The sequence below is a fragment of the Microcaecilia unicolor genome, chromosome 9 (genome assembly GCF_901765095.1).
Source record: "Microcaecilia unicolor chromosome 9, aMicUni1.1, whole genome shotgun sequence".
In the NCBI taxonomy this organism is placed as follows: domain Eukaryota; kingdom Metazoa; phylum Chordata; class Amphibia; order Gymnophiona; family Siphonopidae; genus Microcaecilia; species Microcaecilia unicolor.
The window spans coordinates 82,447,118-82,473,178 of NC_044039.1; the positions used below are offsets into that span (position 1 = coordinate 82,447,118).

A 26,061-nucleotide genomic window follows, 5' to 3' on the forward strand; every position below is an offset into this window, starting at 1 on the left:
AGCAGCATACTTCTGGCCTATTTTAAAAAAGTGATTTCCATAACCTGTAGACCTTCTTAGCACTAGTGGTGAATATAGAGCTGTGTAGTCATGATTTACTGTAGCAGCTGGTTGCAGTTGGCATTTTTGTGTTCAGTTCATTGTTAACATTTTTTGTAGGCTATAAATTTAATTAGGGCATCTCTATGAGCCAATAATTAGCTCTTAGAAATAATCTAAATTAAATCCATAGAAAAAGGGAACCATAGACCATTTTTAAAATGACTTGGGAAAATCCACTGCTTATTTCTGGGATAAGCGGCATAAAATGTATTGAACTTTTTTGAGATCTTGCCAGATATTTGTGACCTGGATTAGCTACTGTTGGAAACAGGATGCTGGGCTTGATGGACCTTTGGTCTGTCCCAGTGTGGCAATACTTATGTACTTAATAATAACATTTAAATATTAGCATAGCCTAGCATATAACTAGCAATCTTAGGGAACTTTAGTTTACATATTTCTACTCAGCAACTTTAATTAAGAAATCACTGATAATAAGATGCAGTCAGCAGTCCAGCAGAGAGATGGGGGCTATCCAGTCTTTGCACTGAGTGTCACATGTTTGATTTATCTCCCAGTTAGCGAGAAGTCGTATGTGTGTACTCGGTGCAAAGAGCTCCTAGCACTCGGGGAGTGGGGTCCAATCTCTGGAGGCTAGAATAGCAGACTTGTAGGACATCTTGGAATCTCTATGGATAGAAATTCCATGTATAAAGAGGAAAAAGATAGTGATAGGAGTGTACTACTGTCCACCTGGCCAGGATGAGCAGACAGATGCAGAAATGTTATCAAAAATTAGGAACCCAAACTATATAGCTATGTGATACAAGATTCCACATTAGGAATTACTGCCCAGGAAAAGGATCTAGGTATCATCGTTCAAACCCTCTTCTTAGTGTGCAGGGGCGGCTAAAAAAGCAAATAGAATGTTAGGAATAATTAGGAAAGAAGTGGAAAACAAAAATGGGAATGTTATGCCTTTGTATTGCTCCATGGTGCGACCGCAGCTCAAATACTATGTGCAGTTCTGATATCTCAAAAAAGATATAGTGGAATTAGAAGAGAGACACAGAGGGGCATCATAAATGATAAAGGGGATGGGATGACTTCCTCATGAGGAAAAACTAAAACAAATAGGGCTTTTATCTTTGAGAAAAGACAACTGAGGGGAGATATGATAGAGGTTTATAAAATACTGAGTGGAGTGGAAGGGGTAGACTTGAATCGCTTATTTACTCTTTCTAAATATATAAGGACTAGGGAAAATCTACTGCTTATTTCTAGGATAAGTAACGTAGAATCTGTTTTACTGTTCTGGGATCTTGCCGGATATTGGTGACCTGGATTGGCCACTGTTAGAAACAGAATACAGGGCTATGAACCTTCGGTATGTCCCAGTATGGCAATGCTTATGTAAATGCAGATTTGCACATTTGTAAGAGATGCTTTGTGACTTTGCAAATTGACAATAAAAGTGTAGCGCATTGAGTGTGGGGGGGGGGAGGGGAATAAGGGTTGTTTGTTGGTTTTTCTTTGAATAATTGGAGCTGTTTCCTCATGTTATTGGATAATGTTCATTAAAATATTTTTATTGGTTTTAAAGAAGTGTAGCATATAGTTTAACTTTGGGGATTTATTAAAATTGTAAACTTAATATTGACTTTCAAGATTGGAACTAATCATCGGGGAACTTTAAAGTTTTGAAAGCTTTTATACTATGACATGTTTTGTTGGTTCTTTTTAAATTTTATCACAGTCAATAAAAGCACTAGGTTTTAGCTTTAAAATTGGCTTCTGTACACTCTTCTAGATACTTCCTCACTTGCAGATTGTTGTGACTCTGGGCAAGTCACTTAATCTTCCATCACCCTGGTATAAAAAACTTTAGATTATGAGCCCACTAGGGACAGAGAAAATGCCTGTATATAATATGTAAACAGCTTTGATTGTCAAACAAAAAAGGACAATGGAAGGAGCCAAACCCACAATTCAGAATGTATATTCAATGACTCAATTTATTGACAAAATCCAGTCTTCTTACAAAATAGTCTTCTTGCAGCAATACACAAGTAAGAGTAGAAAAGGTACATACATACCAAACAAAACATAATATAAAATGATGGGACAGTTTATAGTTTATTTAAAAATTTGCTAAACCACTCTTACTGACAGGCAAGCAATGTACAGACTATAAAAGGAAAGAAGAAAGGAACTCTATTAAAGAGATAAAGGAAAGACAAGCAAAAGTAAATCATGTACATGAAAGATAAAACAATACAGAAGTAGAGGTCATACATACATATTATCAAACAAAACATAATATAAAATTATGGAATATATAAATATCTCATATAAAAGCAAAAGTAAACTGCATACATGAAAGGTAAAACAATTAGAAATGAGACCATAATAAATATGACTTAAAACTGTTTTTTTTTATTTCAAAATATACACATCACATTTTTGTTTATTACGTTTCATCTTTAATAAGTTTGTACTGGATGGCTTTAACACATTATCAATCACAATGATTGTTGGGTATGTCTTTTACACATATGTAGACTATATATTCTTATTGCACTTGTTTTATCACATCTTTCCTTACTTTGTTTTGATCACTTTGAATATATTCTCATTCACATTTGATCTTTGTTTTATAATTTATGGCTTCACTAGAACCCCTGATGAAGGCAAATTCACTGCAGAAACACTGCAGTGTTGGGTCAGTACCATCTGTTCTCTACTTGTGTATTGCTGCTAGAAGACTATTTTGTGAGAATACTGGATTTAGTCAATAAATTGGGCCATTGAATACATCCTGACTTGTGGGTTTGGCTCCTTCTGTCCTTTTTTTGTTTGTCTTGTTTTTTCGGAAGGATTTTGCTTTCCTTTTTTAGGTTTGAACATCTTTGGTTGTACAACAAAGATATTTCAAATGCATGACCCTTGCCATCTTGGATATCTCTATATTCAGTCCACTGTAATCAGCCATAAGCAAGAGATGTACATCTGAGTGGAAAAATCCTTTAGGAACCTGTGACATGATATCCTGAGATCCTCATAGATATCTCTAAGTGTCTGATGTTTCAGGGCACACAAAAGTCATTATGCTTGCCCTCATCTTACTGCTCTGCAAATTGTAAGCCTATGCATAGGAGAGAAAGGAGCAGTTCTAATGGTTCAGAAACACATTCCGTTAGCTGGTGGTGAAAGTAGAGACATGAATCCTCCACCTCAAGGAAATTGTACTATAGAAAACATTAAGAAGAGAATACCAGAAAGTGACTGAAGAGTGTATGGTTCTGATGATAGGTGCTACTATGCAAAGGCCCCTGACAAAAAAAAAAAAGAGTACTGAAAAAGTTGATATCATTAGCTATATAGATGCATGCCCCACGTTTGAAGCCATCAACCCATTTGGTGCCAAAAACAGGATTAGAACAAAATCCTTCCTTGCTGCCAGTCCTTGGCGCAGAAACAGTCGGTGCCAAAACTCTTGGTGCCCTATATGACAGAAGTAATCTTTGCCAGGTCCTGCATATCAATCCTTCCCAGAGACAGCCCCACCAGGTAAAAATGAAGAGGAATTTTGAGTAGGTCTATTTTTCCAGCAGGTTTATAAAGAAAAGTGTAATTATGCTAGGAGCAATTGTGGAAATCTGACACAGAATAGGTTTTAATGAGGTTTGTTTTTAAACAGAATGCAGAGTTGAGTATTTAACGGTTGTTTGATGTGATGTTTCATTGTGTTGTTCGTCTTATCCAGTTGTTGGTTTTAATTATGCATGTTCTGTTTATACTATGCTAAAATAAATAAGAAAGATGCTTTGCTGTTTGTCAGCAACACATTGCCCGTTAAAACTAGGCCATGCTGATATTAGAAGCACTCCAGTGCCCACTTCTGCTCCTGAAAACTGATAGGGTTTTTTCCTACCAGATGAAGATTCAGGAGTCTACAGAATCTCTGTTCTCAATGCCTCTTCACTTGTGGGTCAATATAAACCACCATAAACCTTCCCTGCTCCTTTCTGTTTATGCAGGTGAGTAGCAAGAGGCATCTTTAAACTTGGAATCCAATCGTTTTTGGTAGTCATATGTGGGTTCAGAAAGAGAAGTTATGGGTTTGCCCTCGCCTCGGGGCCCCTTCTCTATACTACAAAGAGTAGTTTCCTTGTCATCAAGCAGATGCAGCCATTACAGATGGGTTGTGCCCATCAACCAGCAGAGGGAGATAGAGAGCACACTTTTTTCAGTGACTCATTCCAGCTTGCTCCACTGCCTCTCTTCAGTATTCTCTATCTCCCCTAGCAGAGTGGCTGCAGCTTCTTTGAGCTCCATCTAAAATCTGCCTGGAGGTTGCTCCTGTGCTTTTGCCAGTTGTTAGCAGGGGTGTTGGAGGCTATAGCAGCTTCACTTTAAAGGCACATAGGTTCGCCCTTTCCCTGCCTTTCCCACTCACCTGAGCCTCCGGAGTTCTATTTACCTCTGCTTTCCTCATACCGTAAAAAAAAAAAAAAAAAAAGGAACAGAGGTTTTTCCTTGCCTTTTTCTGTGGGACCGGAGCTGTGATACTCGGTCCAGTGAGGTAAGAGTGTTTTCTGACTCCTCCGGGGTGGGCCTGCGATCGGGGCAATTTTGGCGCGAACCGCCATTTTGAATTTTACCGCCGTTTTCGGTGATGGCTGCGGAGACCGTAAAGCGCTGTTCCAAGTGTGGCAAGCGCAGATCAGCAGCGGGGCTCTGTAAATCGTGCTGTACAGACGTTAGAGCCGGCCCGAGCATGGCAAGCGACGACTCTTCGCGCTCTGAGCTGGCAGCGGGCGCCATTTTGAATTTACCACATGGTGTGACCTCCGTTGAGTCGGAGAGTCCTAAGCCCGGGGGGAGGCCTCGGAGTGAGGCTGATATGGGAGCTACTAGCCCCGGCAGAGATCCGGGTGCCCAGGGTGAGTTTTTCTCCCCTGATTTTGTCTTATTAATGCATAAAGCATACATGCTTAAAAGAGCTCTCCCACAAAGCCCGGCACGGGCCTCTTCTAATGCCCCCCCCCCCCCCCCGGGTATGCCCTCTGAGGCGTTATTCCCTGTTAATTGGCAGAATATGAAGCGCAGAAGGGCTCTTTCCCCTTCAGAGAGTGCTGCACCTCCTTCCCCCCCCCCCCCCCCGTGGTCGGGCTGTGAGGATTCAGAGGATTTGGCAGGCCTTCATGGTCTGAGGAGCCAGAGTCTGGTGCAGAAGTGACTCAGGATCTGGAGATCCCTCCACGGTGAGGATTTTCCACCGTGATGAGCTGCCAGCGCTTATTTCTGATGCCCTGCAGGCTTTCTCTATTGAGGACCCTGCCAGTGGCACAGCCTCCTCTGTGAATCCTAGGATGGCTAGTACCAAAAAGCCTGCTCGAGCCTTTCCTTTGCATGACTCCATCCAAGAGCTTATTTCGGCTCAATGGGCTGACCCCGTGGGACCTTTGAAAGTTTCCAGGGCTATGGGGCAATTATACCCTCTGAGTGAGGAGCATATGGCTCGCTTTGCTATGCCTAAAGTGGATGCCCTAGTCACAGCTGTGACAAAGAGAACTACCCTCCCTGTTGAAGGAGGTGTTGCCCTGAAGGATATTCAAGACTGTAGACTGGAATCAGCACTTAAGCGGTCATTTGAAATTGCAGGTCTCACTATTCGGGCGTCTGCATGCAGTTGTTATGCTGCTAGAGCCTGCCTGGCTTGGTTGCAACAGGCAGTGGAACAGCCAGGTGATGGAGCGGAGCCCTTTTCAGATGTGGCTCCGCGGATGGAGTCGGCCTTGTCCTTTCTTGCTGACGCCCATTATGATATTGTCAGATCTTCGGCTAAACACATCGCAGTAGCAGTGGCGGCTCGCTGTCTTCTTTGGCTACGGCATTGGGCGGCGGACATGGCCTCTCAGCAAAGGTTGGTGAAGTTGCCCTTTCAAGGCCTTCTCCTGTTTGGTGAGGAGTTGAAAATTGTGAAGGGCCTGGGTGAGGCTAAACCCCAGCGCTTGCCCGAAGATAGGCCTCGGCCTTTCTCTAAGGGTGCGGCAGTCCACTCCTCTTACAGACCTCACTTCCGTGAAGCTCGAAGGTACCGCCCGGGGCGTTCTGCTTGGTTCACTTCTCGTGCCCGTTTTCAGCAGAGAAACTCCTTTCGCTCGGACAAACATTCCACAGCCACTGGCTCAAGGCCTGTCGTTCAGGGGCGACCCTCTCGATGGTGCGCCGGCCCTCTCCTCGAGTCCTGTCATCGGAGGACGTCTTTCCCTCTTTGTCGAGGAGTGGGCCAACATTTCCTCAGATCAGTGGGTCTTGGACCTGATAAGAGACGGTTACAGAATAGAATTCAACGCCCCTGTAAGAGACGTGTTTTTGGAGTCCCGATGCGGTTCTGCCGCCAAACGGGCGGCAGTAGAGGAGACTTTACAAGGTCTGATTCAGATAGGGGCCGTGTCCCCGGTACCTCCCGCCGAACACGGCTGCGGCCGCTACTCCATCTACTTTGTGGTGCCGCGAAAAGGAGGGTCTTTTCGCCCTATTCTGGACTTAAAAGAATTAAACAAGTCCCTGAGAGTGCAGCATTTTCACATGGAAATCCTGCGCTCCGTCATTGCGGCGGTACAGCCAGGAGAGTTTCTCACGTCTCTGGACCTGAAAGAATCTTCCTTGCACATTCCAATTTGGCCCCCGCACCAGAAGTTTCTGAGGTTTGCGATGATGGGAAAGCATTTCCAGTTCCGGGCCTTGCCTTTTGGCCTCGCCACAGCTCCCCGCACCTTTTCAAAGGTTATGGTGGTAGTAGCTGCCTTTCTAAGGCGAGAGGGTATTGGGGTTCTCCCGTACCTGGACGACTGGCTCATTCGAGCAAACTCTGCTGCAGAGAGTCAGCATGTAACAGCCAGAGTGGTGTCAGTACTTCAATCTCTGGGCTGGGTCGTCAATTTGGCCAAAAGTCACGTGACCCCCTTGCAGTCTCTAGAATATTTGGGGGCCAGCTTCGACACAGCCTTGGGGTATGTGTACCTACCTGAGCAAAGGCGGTGCAAGCTTCAGAATCAGGTCCGTCTGCTCCTGAGGATGCCCCGCCCGCGAGCTTGGGACATTGTCCAGCTGCTTGGATCGATGACGGCCACCATGGAACTGGTGCCCTGGGCGAGAGCGCACCTGAGACCTCTACAGTATGCTCTACTCCAAAGATGGTCTCCAGTATCTCAGGATTACCAATGCAGACTCTCTTGGCTCCCTGCGGCCCGACTCAGTATGGAGTGGTGGCTCTCAGACAGCATGCTGCGGCGAGGAATGCCGCTGGCGCTCCCCGATTGGTGCCTAGTGGTGACAGATGCCAGTCTGAAAGGCTGGGGCGCACATTGCAAGGGGAAGCATGCCCAGGGTCTATGGACACCCGAGGAGTCGGAGTGGTCCATCAACCGCCTAGAGTTGAAAGCGGTGTTTCAGGCGCTTCTGGTTTTTCAAGTGACCCTGGAAGGATTGGCTGTCAGAGTGATGTCGGACAACACGACAGCAGTGGCCTACATAAATCGACAAGGCGGCACTCAGTGCAGAGCTCTAGCCGCGCAGGCCGAACAAATTTGCCACTGGGCCGAGCTGCATCTACAGTTTCTGTCAGCAGCTCGCATTGCAGGTCAGAGCAACGTGCAAGCCGATTATCTAAGCAGGCATCAGATCGATCCAGCGGAGTGGGAACTTGCAGACGAAGTGTTCCTGCAGATATGTGCCAAGTGGGGCAAGCCCGTGATGGATCTAATGGCGACAAGCATCAATGCCAAAGTCCCGTGCTTCTTCAGCAGACGGAGAGATCCTCGCGCGGCGGGGTTGGATGCCTTGGCTCAACCCTGGCCTCCGGGCCTACTGTATGTGTTCCCTCCGTGGCCCTTGATAGGGCGAGTGCTCCTGTGGATTCGGCTGCATCCAGGAGAAGTGGTTCTCGTCGCCCCGGATTGGCCCAGGAGGCCTTGGTATGCGGACCTCCGACAGATGCTCGTAAAGGATCCCCTTCAGTTACCTCTGGTTCCCAACCTGTTGTCACAGGGTCCGGTGACCATGGAGGACGCCAGCCGATTTGGTCTTATGGCCTGGCGATTGAGAGGGCGCAATTGAGAGGCAGAGGCTATTCCAATAAAGTAATTACCACTCTCCTGCAAGCCCGCAAGCGTTCCACTTCCGTGGCTTATGCCAGGATTTGGCGCCAGTTTGAAGTCTGGTGTGCTTCCAGAGAGATCACACCCCTGCGGGCTCCTGTCTCGCCGATTCTGGACTTTTTGCAGGATGGTGTACAAAAAGGCTTGGCCTATAATTCCCTGCGGGTGCAAGTGGCAGCATTGGCCTCCCTGCGTGGCAAGGTTGAAGGCGTGTCTTTAGCTGCTCATCCAGATGTGGCACGGTTTCTTAGAGGGGTGCTTCGGCTCCATCCTCCCGTGCGTGCACCTTGTCCAGCTTGGAACCTGGGGCTAGTGCTGAAGGCCTTTCAGGGTGCTCCCTTTGAACCGCTTCGGCGTGCTTCAGAGAAAGATTTGACACTGAAGGCCGTCTTGTTAGTGGCCATTACTTCGGCGAGACGGGTGTCAGAGCTCCAGGCGTTGTCCTTTAGAGACCCTTTTCTGCAGTTTTCAGAGTCCGGGGTCACGGTTCGGACCGTGCCTTCCTTCTTGCTTAAGGTGGTTTCAGCGTTTCACCTAAACCAACCTATTTTCTTGCCCTCCTTTGTCGAGGAGGAGTTTCCAGAATCTTTTGGGCAATTGCACCTGTTGGACGTGCGCAGGACTCTGCTGCAGTATCTGCGAGTTACTAACTCTTTCAGGACCTCTGATCATCTGTTTGTTTTGCTATCAGGTCCTCGCAGAGGGTCTCCAGCGTCTAAAGCCACTATTGCCCACTGGCTTAAAGAATCTATCTTTTCAGCTTATTTGCTTGCCGGCCAGCCTCCGCCTGATGCCTTTAAGGCGCATTCCACTAGAGGAATTTCCTCTTCTTGGGCTGAAACTGGAGCACTCTCTCTTCAAGAGATTTGTAGTGCTGCAACATGGGCTTCTAAGCTCTCTTTTGCCCGACATTACAGGCTGGATGTGGCTGCCAGGAGGGACGCACATTTTGGAGCACAAGTGCTGGCGCGTGGTGTGGCTTGTTCCCACCCTATCTAGGGATTGCTTTGATACATCCCATCTGTAATGGCTGCATCTGCTTGATGACAAGGAAGGGAAAATTAGGTTGTTACCGTGATAATTTTCTTTCCTTTAGTCATAGCAGATGCAGCCATGATCCCTCCCTGTATGATTGTCTGTATGCTGTGAATCTGTTTCAGGTTCTGTTCGTGTTTCCTGGAGATTCCGTCCTTGGGAGAAAGTCGGAAAACAGTCTTCAGGATTCTTGTTCAATTAAAGGAGGATGACTTAATTCCCTCCAGTTTCATGTTTTGGATGATGAGTTTATTCCCTCCGGGAAGATGAGTTTATTCCCTCCAGTTATGTCTCAGTGGAGGATGAGTTTATGCCCTCCGGGAGGATGTTTCATTCCCTCCATTCTGAGTTAATGCCCTTTGTAAGGCCATCGTTCGCTGTGAGGAAAGCTTATGTTATTCCCATTGCGGTTTGCCATACTGCTTTGGAAGCTTCAAATACTGAAGAGAGGCAGTGGAGCAAGCTGGTATGAGGCACTGAAAAAAGTGTGCTCTCTATCTCCCTCTGCTGGTTGATGGACACAACCCATCTGTAATGGCTGCATCTGCTATGACTAAAGGAAAGAAAATTATCACGGTAAGAACCTAATTTTCCCATAGAAGTGTAGCCTAATAGAGCAGTGGGTTGAGAACGAGGGGGACATGGTTCAAATCCCATTGCAGTTCCTTGTGACCTTGGGAAAACCACTTAACCCTCCATTGCCTCAGATGCAGACTTAGATTGTGAGCCCTTCAGGGACAGAAAATACCTACTGTATCTGAATATATACAGCTTTAATAGATTTTGGGCTTGCAGACGGTAGATAGGAAATGTAAATAAAATTAAAAAAAAACAATTTAAAACTACTTCCCCACTTGAAGAATCTTACCCAAGCTTCATGAAGAAAATGGCAGAGATTCCCTTTTTCTTTACAGTGGAAGCCAGAGAAGATATTTTTGATTTTCTGGTATGCCCCAAAGACATACCAGTATGCAGTTTACTTAAAAAAGCTTCTGCTGTGCATGTGGTAGGATCAGTCAACTGCATGTTGGTAGCAAGGAAGTTGAACTAAAAAAAGAAAAGCTCAGTCCCACCTGAGTTTTGATGTAGCCAGTGGTGTGCTGGAGCCGGCTCTGTCCGGCTCGCAAGAGCCGGTTGTTAAATTTTGACAGCTCTTGCGAGCCGGTTATTGTTGGGGGCGAGCCGGCTCCATTAGGGGAGGTAAGCATGGCAGGAGGGCGCCATTACAGGCCATGCTTACCTCCCCTGCCGCTCCGAAACATGTCAAACAATGTCCTTCGCCCCCACACTCCCGCTCCCATCTGACTTTTTAAATTACCTCCGTTGAAACCGCTATTTAAAGCCCTGCTGCGTGCAGGCTGTCTCTCCAGGCTTCCCCTGCTTGCTTCGGTGACGTTTGCGCCCTTAGTCCCACCTTCTGACGTCATTTCCTTTTTCCGCGAAGGCGGGACTAAGGGCACGAACTTCACCGAAGCAAGCAGGGGAAGCCTGGAGAGACGGCCTGCACGCAGCAGGGCTTTAAATAGCATGGGCTTCGACGGAGGTAATTAAAAAAGACAGATGGGAGGGGAGGGTGGGGGCGAAGGACATCGTTCGCTGGACATGTTTGGGAGCGGGAGGGAAGGGGAGGGAGGAGAATCACTGGGTATGGATGGGGAGAGGGGGACAGGGGAGAGACTTGCTGGGCATGGATGGGGAGAGGGGGGCAGGGGAGAGACTTGCTGGGCATGGATGGGGAGAGGGGGGCAGGGGAGAGACTTGCTGGGCATGGATGGGGAGAGGGGGGCAGGGGAGAGAGGAGAGTTTCAGGACATGGATGGAGGGGAGAGCAAGAGAAATTCTGGACATGGATGGAGGGGAGGGAAGGGAGAGAGAAGGAAATGCTGGACATGGAGGGAAGATAGAGGAAGGAGATTAGATGAGGGAAAAGGAATTGAGGAGAGAAACTGCACATGGATGGAGAAAATAGGAAGAAGCTAGATCCACTGGACAGTCAAGTCTGCGGAGGACCAGAAATGAAGAAGAAAGGAGGAAAGAAAAGAAATAAATGGAAAGGAAGCCCTCGAAACGGAGTCAAGGGAACAGATAGAGAGCAGCAGAATCAGATACAGGACCAGCATGATCAGAGAAACAAAGTCACCAAACAACAAAGGTAGAAAAAAATAATTTTATTTTCATTATAATGTTTGGAATATGTCCACTTTGAGAATCAGGTGCTGAACGTTAAAAGTTTATATTTATTTACTTATTTATGGCATTTTATCCCATATTAAACATGAATTAGATTGGAACCTGGGATCATTTAATTTTTTTTCCTGGAGAGAGTAATGCATTGCCCCCTCCCCCCGGCTATAGCCAGCTCTGCAATTTTGGGGGGGGGCGCAGAGGTGTACAGGGGGGCGCCGAGGTGGACCGGGGAGAGAGCCTGTTGTTAAAAATTTACCAGCACACCACTGGATGTAGCTATCTTTTACACCACATGGTAGCAGTGACATTGAAATCAAGAACAGAGAAAAGATTCAAAGACCACTCCAGCCTCCCTTTGGGTAAGAATTACGAAGACCTTGAACCTTGTGGACAAGTGGGGTTTTTAAAAATAGGGATCTGTGTTCACCACAAGAATGGTGCATCAACTATGCATAGTGCAGTTCATGCACTACTGCCTAAAGATCTGCACTGAATTTTTTTTCTCTTGGAAAAGCGGAATATAAATTCTTAAATTTAAAAAGATGAAGCCTTAGTAGGCCTGTCTCTTGGAAGCAATCTAGAAACATGAGGGGGTTTTTTTTGGTGGGGGGGGGGGGGGGGGATTTGACTTAACTGAAAAGCTTTTGAAAAGCCACCTGCCTGAAGTCACCATCTCTCCTGGACATTTTATCTAGTCAGTAATGGTCTGTATGTGGATTTGTAGTATGATATAAAAATGAAAGAAATTTTAAACAAAAAAAAAAGAAATAAAAGAAGTAACTTTCTGTAAAGGTATGAGCAAAGGCTATTTTGCTGCTTTGCAGATGTCCTGTATATGAACAGCAATTTCCACAAAAAGAAATACACCACAGTGCACTGAGAGAATAAAAATTCTGTAGGGTTTTTCTTTGATAGTATATCTTCACAGCAACTGTTATTAATATTAATAAAGACTGACCATTATTCAATCCTACAAAAATAAGTTTATCGTCCCCACATAATACAAAATGTAATAATTTATCATTTATAAAAAGTGCTCATAAAAATGGTTATGGCTTCTCATATTGGGCTAGGTTTACTAAACGGTGTTAAGGGCGCGTTAGCATTTTTAATGCGTATAAATGGTTTACGCTCATTAAACGCTAATGCGCCCATAGAAATGTATAGGCGTGTTAGCCTGAAACGTGCCTTAAATGTACAGGTATGTTAAAAATGCAAATGCACCTTAGTAAACATACATCAGAGTGTTATAGGCATTGCCAATGTTTTAAAGTCCCTGCTTACAAATCTTTCTTCCTGACTTCAGTCATATCACTAGGGAGAGGAAGAGACTTCAGATGCTGATACCATTACTAGATATATTGTAGTGGGTATCGTGCTGCTCAGCATTTCTAATCACTTGTGCCACTTGTGCAGGGAACACAAAAAGTGGCACAAATGATTAGAAAGCTTTGGGAAATAATGCAATTGCTTACAAAGGAAGAAATCAATGCACAAGGACATAGAGATTGTAAGAAATGTAGTTTCTGCACAATGATAACTGAGCAAGAGTTTATTAACCCAGTAGACTCTAGAAAATATCTATTAAAATTTGATATGAATTGTGAAACAACCAGTGGTGTGCTGGAGCCGGCTCGCACCGGCTCGCAAGAGCCGGTTGTTAAATTTTCTTCCGGCTTGCGAGCCGGTTGTTGAAAATAGCGAGCCGGCTCTGGCTCTCCTCCCTCCATCCTCCCTCCCTCCCTCCGGATCCGTATCACCGCCTGCTTGTTTCGTGAATTCTTCGGGGCAGGCAGTCATGCCTGCCCGCTTCCAGCGCTGACTGTCCTCCCTTGCCGATTCGCCCTTTAAAAATGGCCGCCGAGACTTCCAGAGGCGGCCTCGCGAGACTTCGGCTGAAGTCTCGGCGGCCATTTTGAAGCGCGAGTCGGCAAGCAAGGGAGGACAGTCTGCGCTGGAAGCGGGCAGGCAAGACCAAGACTGCCTGCCCCGAAGAATTCAATAAACAAGCGGGCGGTGAGGGACCGGATCGGGTGGGAGGGAGGAGAAGAATTCACGAAACAACTCGGGAGGGGGTGGCAGGGGGGAAAAGGGAGTCGCTGCTGGGCATGGGTGGATGGAGGGGGTCCCTGGATATGGGTGCATGCAGGGCAGGGGAGAGGAGGGTACACTGCTGGACATGGGTGCATGCAGGGCAGGGGAAAGGAGGATCACTGTTGGACATGGGTGCATGCAGGGGAGAGGAGGGTCACTGCTGGACATCTGGGTGCATGCAGGGCACAGGAGGGTCGCTGGGTATGGGTGCATGCAGGGCAGGGGAGTGGAGGGTCACTGCTGGACATGGGTGCATGCAGGGGAGAGAAGGGTCATTGCTGGACATCTGGGTGCATGCAGGGCATGGCAGAGGAGGGTCGCTGGGTATGGGTGCATGCAGGGTAGGGGAGAGGAGGGGAGAGAGAAGAAATGCTGACATGGATGGAGGGGAGAGAAGAGTGAGGAAGGAGATGAGATGAGGGAAAAGGAAGAGAGGAGAAAAACTGCACATGGATGAAGAAAATAGGCAGAAGCTGAGGACCAGAAATGAAGAAGAAAGGAGGAAAGAAATAAATGGAAAGGAAGCCCTGGAAATGGAGTTAAGAGGACAGATAGCAACAGAATCGGATACTGGGCCAGCATGATCAGAAAAACAGTCACCAGACAACAAAGGTAGAAAAAAAATCATTTTATTTTCATTATAGTGTTTGGAATATGTTCAGTTTGAGAATCAGGTGCTCAACATTAAAAGTTTATATTTATTTACTTATTTATGGCATTTTATCCCACATTAAATGTGAATTAGATTGGAACCTGGGATCATTTAAAATTTTTTCCTGTGGAGAGAGTAATGCATTGCCCCCCCCCCCCCCCCCCTGGCTATAGCCAGCTCTGCAATTTTGGGGGGGCGACGAGGTGGACGGGGGGGCGCAGTGGTGGATGGGGGGGGGGGGCGCCGAGGTGGACTGGGGAGAGAGCCTGTTGTTAAAAATTTACCAGCACACCACTGGAAACAACACATGTACATCCTTATGTGTGGATGTGAGAAACTGTATGTGGGGAAAACTACACAGGCATTAAAACAAAGGCTCAGTGACCATAAATATAACTTGAAACACTCTCATTTAGAGGCCCCCTTAGTGGGACATAGTATAGAAAGGTCGCATAAGTTTGAGGATTATAAGTGTATTGTTATTGATCATATCCCGAAATCGATACGTGGAGGAGATGGAGATCAGAGGCTAATCCAGAGAGAGCAGCGTTGAATTTATAGACTAAAGACATTAATTCCGGTAGGTCTAAATAACAGAGTAGAGTGGAAAGCATTCCTTTGAATATATAAAAGATATTAGAGAATATAAGGAGGACCTGATAAGAAACGAAAAAGGGAAAAAAGGGGGTACCCCTTTAAAAGAGAGGGTGAGGGTTTGTCCCCTTTAAAAGGGTGTATTCAGTGCTGTGATTCGATTGGCTCATGAAGGTGCTGTTAGTTTAAAAACAGCCACCATCTTCGAGAGAAAGTATGGCACATAAGACAGTGGCAAACATAGAAACAGGTATGTACAAGTAACAAGCTGAGTAGACTGAAATTCCGAAATTTTCTGCAAAGACTTTCTAACTTCATTCACAATTATGTCGATTTCAGGGCGAGGCAGACTAAGAGACCTGCTCCTTACGAAGCAATCTGCAAAGCAGGAGCTCGCTGTTAGGTGTTACCCATTAGTCCAAACCGCAGATCAGATAAGTGCCAGAGCATTTTTGATGAGAATGTTAAAAACAACCATACATAAAATGAAAATAATATATTAAGTAAGAAAGGCAAATATTGGAGAGGTTTTTTAGACTTGTGAGGATGCTCGCCAGTATGTTTACATAAAGAAAAATCTATTTTCAATAGTAAACACTGAGCAGCACGATACCCACTACAATATAACTAGTAATGGTATCCAGCGTCTGAAGTCTTTTCCTCTCCCTAGTTATATGACTGAAAACCCAACAAATTTTAAAGAGAAAATCATGAGAGCCTCGCTTCAAACCTGCTCTAAGCTGGCGTTAGATTTCAGCGGTAAGGGTGGCTTTGTTTTGTACGCTGTTCTCTGAGCATTGGGAGGGAATAGGAAATGACCTCATTAACATATGTTTGACTACATTTAATAGAAACATAGAAATATGACAGCAGATACAGGCCAAATGGGCCATCCAGTCTGTCCATCCTCCGTAACTCTTAACTTCTCCTTTTCCTAAGGGATCCCACATGCTTGTCCCATGCTTTCTTAAACTCTGACACAATCCTGGTCTCCACAACTTCCACCAGGAGGCCATTCCACACTTCCACCACCTTTCCGTAAATGAATACTTGCTTAGAATCCTCCTAAACCTATTTCCTATTTGCATCCTGTTAGTGCACACGTGGAGGGGCGTTTTTGATATGACGTCTTTAAGTTCGATTTTAGACGTTTTGCACAAAACGTCCGAAATCCAAATAGGAAAGAAGGTCTTTTTTTTTTTTTCCAAAAATACTGTTTTGATCAAGGTTTTGTGATTTGGATGTTTTGTTTTTTGGTCCATTTTTGAAAAAAAAAAATGAATAGGTGCAAAACGTAGAGATTCATGCCCTTTGGATGTTGGAGGAGCCAGCAGCTTTAGTAGACTGGTCCCCCAGACATCCCAGGAGAGCAGTGGGGCACCCTAGAGGGCACTTCTGTCCACTTCATAAATATACTTCCAGGTACACATCTCACCTTTGCTCCTTTATATTTGTCCCCTGAGCCCTCCAAACCCCACCCAAAATACTGTCCCCCACTGTATACCACTATAATAACCCTTATTGTTGAAGGGGGCACCTATATGTAGGTACAGTAGGGTTTTGTGAGTTTGGGAGGGTTCACAGTTTCCACCACAAGTGTGACAGTTAGAGGGAAATAGAGACTTGGGTCCCCCATTGTGCATTGCACTGACCACTACACTGCTCCATGCTGTTCTAACAGACCTCACTTTAACATCTGTAGCTGTCATAGAGGCTGGTAAGTCATATTTTTATTCACATTTTTGGGGGGTGGGAGAGGGTCAGTGACCATTGGGGGGGGTTATTGGAGGGGGTCACCCCTTATTCCTTACAGTGGTCATTTAGTGCACCTTTTTATGCCTTATTTGTTCTGTAAACAGGTCTAGACCAAAACGTGTTGGTTTTAGGCCTGGATGTTTTTGTTGTTCCATTATGGCTGTAAAGCATCCAAATGTTAGGCATACCCTAATCCCGCCTTCAACATGCCCCCTTGTGATTTGAATGCACTTCTGACGGACTTTATAGAAAAACTTCTAAAAATAAGTTTCAAAAATACTGATTTGGATGTTTTTGTGAAAAAAAACATCCAAATGTTGCTTTATGCCACTTTTTAGACATTTTTCTCTTTTGAAAGTGAACCCCACAGTCTCCCATGCTAGAGCCCTCTGAGCATTCTGTACTTGCTAACGCTAATAATAGTCCGGCACTAATCACCTTTAGTGCCAGCATTATGTTTTGATCATTGACCCAGTAGAGAACTAATTGCAAGGTGTTTCAGACTCCTGGGATTATATAGTACTATAATATAATGCTGTTTTCCTTTTGGGGGGTGCACTCCAACTTTGCTGAAATTAAAGCTGTCTGAATAAAAATTCTATTATAAATAGTTATGACACTTGTATTTAGGAGGTGACATTTGAGAAGTGTGTTTGGTTCAAACATAAGCTTTCCCAGAAATGAGGCATGTATTGTGTGTAAGCATTCAATTGCTTGGTTATTTTTAATCAAATCTGTTCTAGGGATGAAGACAATCATTGGATCTGTAAGCCATGGAACTTGGCTAGGAGTCTAGATACTCATGTCACCAACCATCTTGGCTATATCATTAGACAAAGAGAGAGTATCCCTAAAGTAAGTAGAAATTCATCTAAATGCTATATAATGACAAGTTTAACCTTTTTATGAATACAAAGATTTGCTAAAGTTTTAACTTTTTTTTCTGAAAAGTCAGTTTCATGTTCTAGAAAAGTGTCATGTGAAGTACAGATAAACATTATTGAAATGTTACTAATAAAGGCAGAGATTCTCAAACTGACACCAAAAATAAAGAACGACAACGTGGATTCAGCAGCTGATAGGTTTGTTTGCTTTGTTTTGGTTGTACCAAGATGGCAGCTGGGTGGATGAGACAGCTACAGCTTTTTGACGTCATCATGTCTCCTGTTCTCAGCCTAACCCCCTTGGTTCCAAGCTCCAGTTCCATTGCAAAGTTTGAGCTGTCTTTCATCCTGAATTTCAATCAGTCAGGCTTCCAGAGAAAGTTGTTATCACAATTATTTAGACTCGCATGCTATATAACAACCTTTTTAATTCCAACTCCTTCTACAGTAAATTCCTGTTTTGTTAATAGTTTTGGAAGCTAAGAAGTGAGACTCTGGATCCTTTTTTGAACTGAAATTTTCTGTTTAAGACAACTGCATAACTGTATGATGACATACAGCAAGAGTAAAATATTTGCTATGGGAAAAAACCTTGCTGAATTGGGCCCTTTATAGAATTGAGTACCTAGTTTTATTTTTTTTTTTTGGGGGGGGGAGGGGGGTTCCTCCCCCCCCCCCCAAAAAAAAAAAAAAAAAAAAAAACATGTCTTTGGATATAATCGTGCCTTACTCTCTTGATGCTTAATGAAGATAGAATGTTTAACTCTGGCTTTGTTTCACCTGCTAATGACATCACTAAGCCCATATTTTATTTTGTAATTTGCTATGGGGATTTTGTGAATAAGGAAAAATAATCTAACCTCATGATCAGAGGGAGCACAGATTAATCTATAACTAACTGTTTGTTTTCACTGTGGAATTGATACTAAACTGAAAACTGAGCAACCACAGCATTAAAATCTTTGCAGAATTATACCTGGAAGAAAATTATTTTGTTTATCGCAAGGTCATTTTAAAGCATTAACATTAAAGTCACTGTATAAATAGAGTAACTCTGGATATATGGGTTTTTTTCTTTTTGAAAGAGAAAGCTCATTCAAAGCAAAGTAAAATTGGTACAAGAAATTATATTCTTATTAAGGCAATATAACTTTCAAGATGCAAAATTTGAGACTTTGTGCTCTGTAAAGAAATTAGCCAAAGACTTTGTATTATATGGTGCTCACTCCTGAAAGAATTAACCTAAAACTTAATTTGTATGTATTGTTCATTTAACCAAGATCTAAACAAGAAGTTATGTGCAGGCTGCTTGTTCTCACTACTGGGTGACGTCCCACGGCAGCCCCCTTCAACCGGAAAAAGTCTCGCGGGAGATCCCATTGGCGGGGCATGCCCTCCATGCATGCGCGGCCGTCTTCCCGGCCATGCGCAACTGCTCCCACTCAGTTTCTCATTTTCCGCGCTTGGAGAGAGACTACATTGCGTCCCTCTCCGTTGTCAGCCTCGGAAACCGGTTTAGCGGCCTTGTCCGCTTTTTCTTTGTTTAATGGCGCCGTCCGCGCCTTCTTTCTTTCTTTCTTCTTTTCACTTAAAAAAAAAAGTCTCCTGCTTTTCTTAGTTTTTTGGCGTTTTTAGTTCTTTTCGCCGCCATCGCATCCTCATGGCCGCGTGTTTGTGTTTTTCCTCTTGGTGGCTCTTTTTCCCGCCACCATCGACGATTTTGACCTCGCTGCCACAATTTTTCCGTCGATGACATCGAGGATACCCAGCAGCTTCAAAAAGTGTGGTCGGTGCGGCCGGCAGATCTCGCTTTCCGACACCCACGCTTGGTGCCTTCAGTGCCTCGGGCCTGAGCATAATCCCAAAGCGTGTAACTTGTGCCTCAGCTTGAAGAAGCAGACACAGGTAGCGAGGCAAGCTCAACGGGCATAGTCGCCATACAAGTGTCCGTGCCAGACGATCTACCGGTCGGGGGAGGTTAAAATTTTTTCACCAAAGGTGGCCTCTTATAACCTCCTATCAGTGGGTTCTCCAAATAGTGTGGTGCGGGTACGCCCTCAATTTGACCTCTACTCCGCCAAATTGCCCGCCGGGAGCTCAATCCTTCAGCTCCCACCACAGGCAGGTACTTGCAGAGGAACTCTCCGCCCTTCTCAGCGCCAATGCGGTTGAGCCCGTACCACCAGGGCAAGAAGGGCTGGGATTCTATTCCAGGTACTTCCTTGTGGAAAAGAAAACAGGGGGGATGCGTCCCATCCTAGACCTGAGAGGCCTGAACAAATATCTGGTCCAAGAAAAGTTCAGGATGCTTTCCTTTGGCACCCTTCTCCCCATGATTCAGAAAGACGATTGGCTATGCTCCCTGGATTTAAAGGATACTTATACCCACATCCCGATACTGCCAGCTCACAGTATCTGCGATTCCGTCTGGGGGCACAGCATTTCCAGTATTGTGTGCTGCCCTTTGGGCTCGCCTCCGCACCACGGGTGTTCACGAAGTGCCTAGTGGTGGTTGCGGCATCGCTACACAAGCTGGGGGTGCATGTGTTTCCTTATCTCGACGATTGGCTGGTAAAGAGCACCTCGGAGGCAGGAGCTCTACAGTCCATGCAGAGGACTATTCAACTTCTGGAGCTACTGGGATTTGTGATAAACTACCCAAAGTCCCATCTACGCCCAGTCCAGTCACTCAAATTTATTGGAGCCCTGCTGAATTCCCAGACGGCTCATGCCTATCTCCCCGAGGCGAGGGCGCAGACACTTCTATCCCTCGCCTCCCGGGCCAGAGCATCCCAGCAGATCACAGCTCGGCAGATGTTGAGACTCCTGGGCCATATGGCCTCTACAGTCCATGTGACTCCCATGGCACGTCTTCACATGAGACCAGCTCAATGGACCCTAGCTTCCCAGTGGTATCAGGTTATGGGGAATCTAGAGGATGCAATCCGACTGCCCGCCAGCTTTCGCACTTCACTCCGCTGGTGGACGATTCGCTCCAATTTGATCATGGGACGCCCATTCCAAATTCCTCAGCCGCAAAAAGTGCTGACGACGGATGCATCTCTCCTGGGGTGGGGAGCCCATGTCGATGGGCTCCACACTCAAGGCTGGTGGTCCCTCCAGGAATCCGGTCTGCAGGTCAACCTCCTGGAGTTGAGAGCGGTCTGGAACGCGCTGAAGGCTTTCAGAGATCGGCTGTCCTTTCAAGTTATCCAAATTCGGACAGACAACCAGGTTGCGATATACTATATCAACAAGCAGGAGGTACCGGATCTCGCCCCCTGTGTCAGGAAGCCGTAGGGATGTGGCGCCGGGCTCGCCAGCATGGCATGCTTCTCCAAGCCACGTACCTGGCAGGCGTAAACAACTGTCTGGCTGACAGATTGAGCAGACTCATGCAACCGCACGAATGGTCGCTCAATTCGAGTGTGGTACACAAGATCTTCCGGGAGTGGGGCACCCCCTCGGTGGATCTTTTCGCCACATGGACCAATCACAAGCTGCCTCAGTTCTGTTCCAGGCTTCCGGCCCACGACAGACTAGCGTGGGACGCCTTTCTCCTGCATTGGGGGAGCGGACCTCTGTACGCTTATCCTCCCATACCTTTGGTGGAGAGGACTTTGCTGAAACTCAAGCAAGACTGCGGCACCATGATTCTGATTGTGCCCTTTTGGCCCTGTTAGATCTGGTTTCCTCTTCTTCTGGAGTTGTCCTCCGAAGAACCGTGGAGATTGGAGTGTTTTCCAACCCTCATCACTCAGAACGAGGGGATGCTTCTGCATCCCAACCTCCAGTTTCTGGCTCTCACGGCCTGGATGTTGAGGGCGTAGATTTCGCTGCCTTAGGTCTTTCTGAGGGGGTCTCCCGAGTCTTGCTTGCTTCCAGAAAAGATTCCACTAAGAAGAGTTACTTTTTCAAGTGGAGGAGGTTTGTCGTCTGGTGTGACAGCAAGGCCCTAGAACCTCGCTCTTCTCCTGCACAGACCCTGCTTGAATACCTTCTACACTTATCGGAGTCTGGCCTCAAGACCAACTCAGTAAGGAACCATCTTAGTGCGATTAGTGCTTACCATTATCGTGTAAGCCTATCTCTGGACAGCCTTTGGCAGTTCGGTTCATGAGAGGTTTGCTTTTGTCAAAGCCCCTGTCAAACCTCCAACAGTGTCATGGGATCTCAACGTCGTCCTCACCCAGCTGATGAAACCTCCTTTTGAGCCACTGGCTTCTTGCCATCTGAAGTACTTGACTTGGAAGGTCATTTTCTTGGTGGCAGTCACTTCAGCTCGGAGAGTCAGTGAGCTTAGTAGCCCATGCTCCCTATACCAAATTTCATCATAACAGAGTAGTCCTCCGCACTCACCCTAAGTTCCTACCAAAGGTGGTGCCGCAGTTCCATCTGAACCAGTCAATTGTCTTGCCAACATTCTTTCCCCGTCCGCATACCCGCCCTGCTGAACGTCAGTTGCACACATTGGCCTTCTACCTGGAGCGGATAAGCCCACACAGACAGTCCGCCCAATTGTTTGTTTCTTTTGACCTCAACAGGAAGGGGGTTGCTGTCGGGAAACGCACCATCTCCAATTGGCTAGCAGATTGCATTTCCTTCACTTACGCCCAAGCTGGGCTGCTGACTCTGGAGGGTCATGTCACGGCTCACAGTGTTAGAGCCATGGCGGCATCAGTGGCCCACTTGAAGTCAGCCACTATTGAAGAGATTTGCAAGGCTGCGACGTGGTCTTCAGTCCACACATTCACATCTCATTACTGCCTCCAGCAAGATACCCGACGTGACAGTCGGTTTGGGCAGTCGGAGCTGCAGAATCTGTTTGGGGTTTAGAATTCAACTCCACCCCCCTAGGCCCAGTTTTATTCTGTTCAGGCTGCACTCTCAGTTAGTTCTTCGTAAGTCAATTTCTGTTATGTCCTCGCCGTTGCGAGGCCCAGTTGACCCTGTTTGTTGTTTTGAGTGAGCCTGGGAGCTAGGGATACCCCAGTCGTGAGAACAAGCAGCCTGCTTGTCCTCGGAGAAAGCGAATGATACATACCTGTAGCAGATGTTCTCTGAGGACAGCAGGCTGATTGTTCTCACCTACCCTCCATCTTCCCCTTTGGAGTTGTTATTTCTTATTTCTTTGCTTTTTACTTAACTGAGCAGGAGCAGTCACGCACAGGCGGGAAGACGGCCGCACATGCGCGGTGGGTGTGCCCCGCGCGCGGGACCTCCCGCGAGACTTTTTCCGGTTGGAGGGGGCTGCTGTGGGACGTCACCCAGTCGTGAGAACAATCAGCCTGCTGTCCTCGGAGAACACCTGCTACAGGTATGTATCATTCGCTTTATTGTAGTTAATTGGCTCTAATTTGTAGTTCCATAATGCTAGTATGCAAATTCTATAGCGTGTAACTGCAAGAGGGCTGTGGAAATGAAAGGGACATGGGTGAGGCAGGAGCTTGCCTACACTTACACACTAAGCTTTTGGAATACTGTAAATTACATGCGCAACTGCTGCATTTACGCCTGATGTAGAGCTAGCGTAAGAGCTTGCGCCTAAAGTTATGCACTTAATTACCATTATAGAATTCAAGGTTTGGTACTCACTTTAGGTACGTAATTTTAGGTGGCCTATACAGAATTACCTCCACAATGGCTGCATGTATAAACTATCTATTATCAAGAGCAGGGCAGCAATTGCAAGAAATCCTAAAACCAAAAGCAAGATAAGAACATAATAGATGTGCTGGGTCAGACCAATGGTCCATCTGCTGCATTTCTTTGGGTGGGCTTGTGGATAGGGGTGAACTGGTTGACCTGTATCTGGATTTTCAAGGGGCATTTGAGAGGGTATCTCATAGGGGACTTCAGAGGGGAAATTGGAGAGTCATGGGATAGTGGGTAGTGATCTGTTGTGGATTGCAGGCTGGTTGGAATATAGAGGGCGGAGAGTAGGGTAGGGTAGTCAGTATTCTCAGTGGAGAAAGGTGGATGGTGGGGTTCCTTAGGGGTCTGTGCTGGGACTGCTGCTTTTTGACATATTTAAAGTCTGTAGATGGGGGTAACTAGTGAGGTGTTTGAATTTGCTGATGACACAGGAGGAAACGTCCATAGTCTGTTATTGAGATGGAGAAGAGACGGCTGAGGGGAGACATGATAGAGGTATATAAAATAATGAGTGGAGTGGAACAGGTGGATGTGAAGCGTCTGTTCACGCTTTCCAAAAATACTAGGACTAGGGGGCATGCGATGAAACTACAGTGTAGTAAATTTAAAACAAATCAGAGAAAATGTTTCTTCACCCAACGCATAATTAAACTCTGGAATTCGTTGCCGGAGAACGTGGTGAAGGCGGTTAGCTTAGCAGAGTTTAAAAAGGGGTTAGACGGTTTCCTAAAGAACAAGTCCATAAACCACTACTAAATGGACTTGAGAAAAATCCACAATTCCAGGAATAACGTATAGAATGTTTGTACGTTTGGGAAGCTCGCCAGGTGCCCTTGGCCTGGATTGGCCGCTTTCGTGGATAGGATGCTGGGCTCGATGGACCCTTGGTCTTTTCCCAGTGTGGCATTACTTATGTACTTATTCTGATAGTATTATGTTTAAATCTTTTTTTATTGAGAACAACAAAACTTGTACATTCTATACAATGAAAGAAAATCAATCCAAATATCAACGTGATAACTCAAGTCAGCTTGTTAACGTTTTCTTGCTTTATCTCCCTTCCCATCCCCTCTCCCCACCCACCTCCCCCCTTAAGTTATGAACGAAACCAACTTTGTACATTGCATTCTGATAGTATTAACATGCACTAAGATATATTTAAATTATAGCCATCAATAAGAACTGTGTATATTTGTGCTTGTGAATTTTTATCCTATTACATAGTAAAGTAGGTATTCAGAATTTTTATGAGTCAAACAGATTGAAATCAAGTCATTGAGGGGTAGAATTTGATTTAAATTAATTGCATGTGTATTGAATGTATTCTGCTTCAAAAAGGGAACAAAAGACTGAGTATTATACAGGATGTCACAAATTACATCCTGCATCAGGGTTCTAAAAAATACATTTACAAAACAATAAATTATGAACTATGAGCGTAAATATCCATAAAACAATTTATAGATTTGTAAGAAAGATATCATACCTGGGAATTTGTCTTTCAATATGTGTTCCTAGACTGGTAGTCAAATGACAAGTCTCCAAAATCTCCTATTAACAATTTTAAAAACATATATAAAATGTAATTAATATATGTTGTGAAGACATTGGTGTTAATAAATATATAAAAAGAATCAATAAATACATTTATAAATATATTTTTAGACCCCTGATGCAGGCCGGTAAGGCCGAAACACGAGTCGTATCGGGTCTCCCTCATTGTTTTAGAAAATTTTCAATAAAGACCTTTCTGATCACCAACTGCATGAGGTTCCTTTCCTTTGCTCCTACTGTACCTGTTTGGTGTTCTTCCTTCAGTAGAGCAGTTTTCCTTCTGTTCGTGACTGTTTGATCACTGTTGCTGGGCCATGTTGGGCAGGGAGGGTAGAGGGAAAGAAGAAGGTGGACACGGATGGATAGGGACACAGAAGGGAGACAGCGGGCATGGAGGAGCTTAGGGACAGGGACAGAGGGTCAGTGCTGGATAGAGAGAGGGTAGGGACACAGAGGACCAGTGTTGAACTTGGGGGGGAAGGTTAGGGACACAGAAGGGAAATACTAGACTTGGAGGGGGGCTAGGGACACAGAAGGGAAATATTAGACTTGGGGGAGCCTATGGTCATGGAAAAGGGTGATACTGGACATGGGTGGGATAGGGACATAGAAGGGTAATGCTGAACAAGGGGGGAAGGGAAACAGAATGGAGATGTTGGGCAGGAGAAGTGAGATGCTGAACTTAGGGCAGGACAGGAACACAGAGGGAAGATGGATAATAGAGAAGAGGGGAGACAGGCTGTGCATATAGGGAAGAGAAAAGGGGAGTCGAGCTAGATTTGAGAAGGAGGCAAAGAAATTAATGAATGCTGAACATGAAAGATCAGTGCCAAACAGACATAGGGCAGGAGGTGAACAAAGAAATTACAAATGGAAGAGGCCTTGGATCTTCAGATGCAGGTCCTTAGCTGATTGCAGATCTTAAGCATGCTTGTGGAACTGAGTGCAGCTAAAAGGGGAAGGCGTTTATTGGTTCATTCCATATCATCAAGCTGATCAATCCATAGACTGGTGGGTTGTGTCCATCTACCAGCAGGTGGAGATAGAGAGCAAACTTTTGCCTCCCTATATGTGGTCATGTGCTGCCGGAAACTCCCCAGTATGTTCTCTATCTCAGCAGGTGGTGGTCACACACAGCAGCAGCTCTGGCTAGGCCTCCAAGCCTAATCCTTAGGTTTTGTTGAGGCCTGGGGTTGAGGGCTCTTTTGAGCAAGTGCAAACCTGGTGGTGCCAGGTCCCTCCTTTTCTCCCCCCTCCCGCTGGCTCCGTTTAAAAAAAAAAAAAAAAAAAGAATTTTAAACGTCTTTAAAGGCGTTTAATTCGACGTTTCTTTAAACGTTCATTGCAGCTACTCACTGGGACACCAGTTCGTTACAGCTCGGAGCGGCAAGCAGGTAATTTTACCTTTTTATAGCGGGCAGGGGGTTCCCCGATTCTTCTC

At 45.6% G+C, this 26,061-nt stretch overlaps 1 protein-coding gene across 1 annotated transcript in view; it reads left to right on the forward strand.

Moving 5' to 3' along the window:
- Window positions 1-26,061, forward strand: part of TTLL12 (tubulin tyrosine ligase like 12) — a 248,707-nt gene that overhangs the window by 126,238 nt on the left and 96,408 nt on the right. The window contains exon 9 of the mRNA XM_030213875.1: window positions 17,271-17,382. Within this exon, the coding sequence (XP_030069735.1) occupies window positions 17,271-17,382 (112 nt within the window). The remainder of the gene's footprint in view (window positions 1-17,270; window positions 17,383-26,061) is intronic.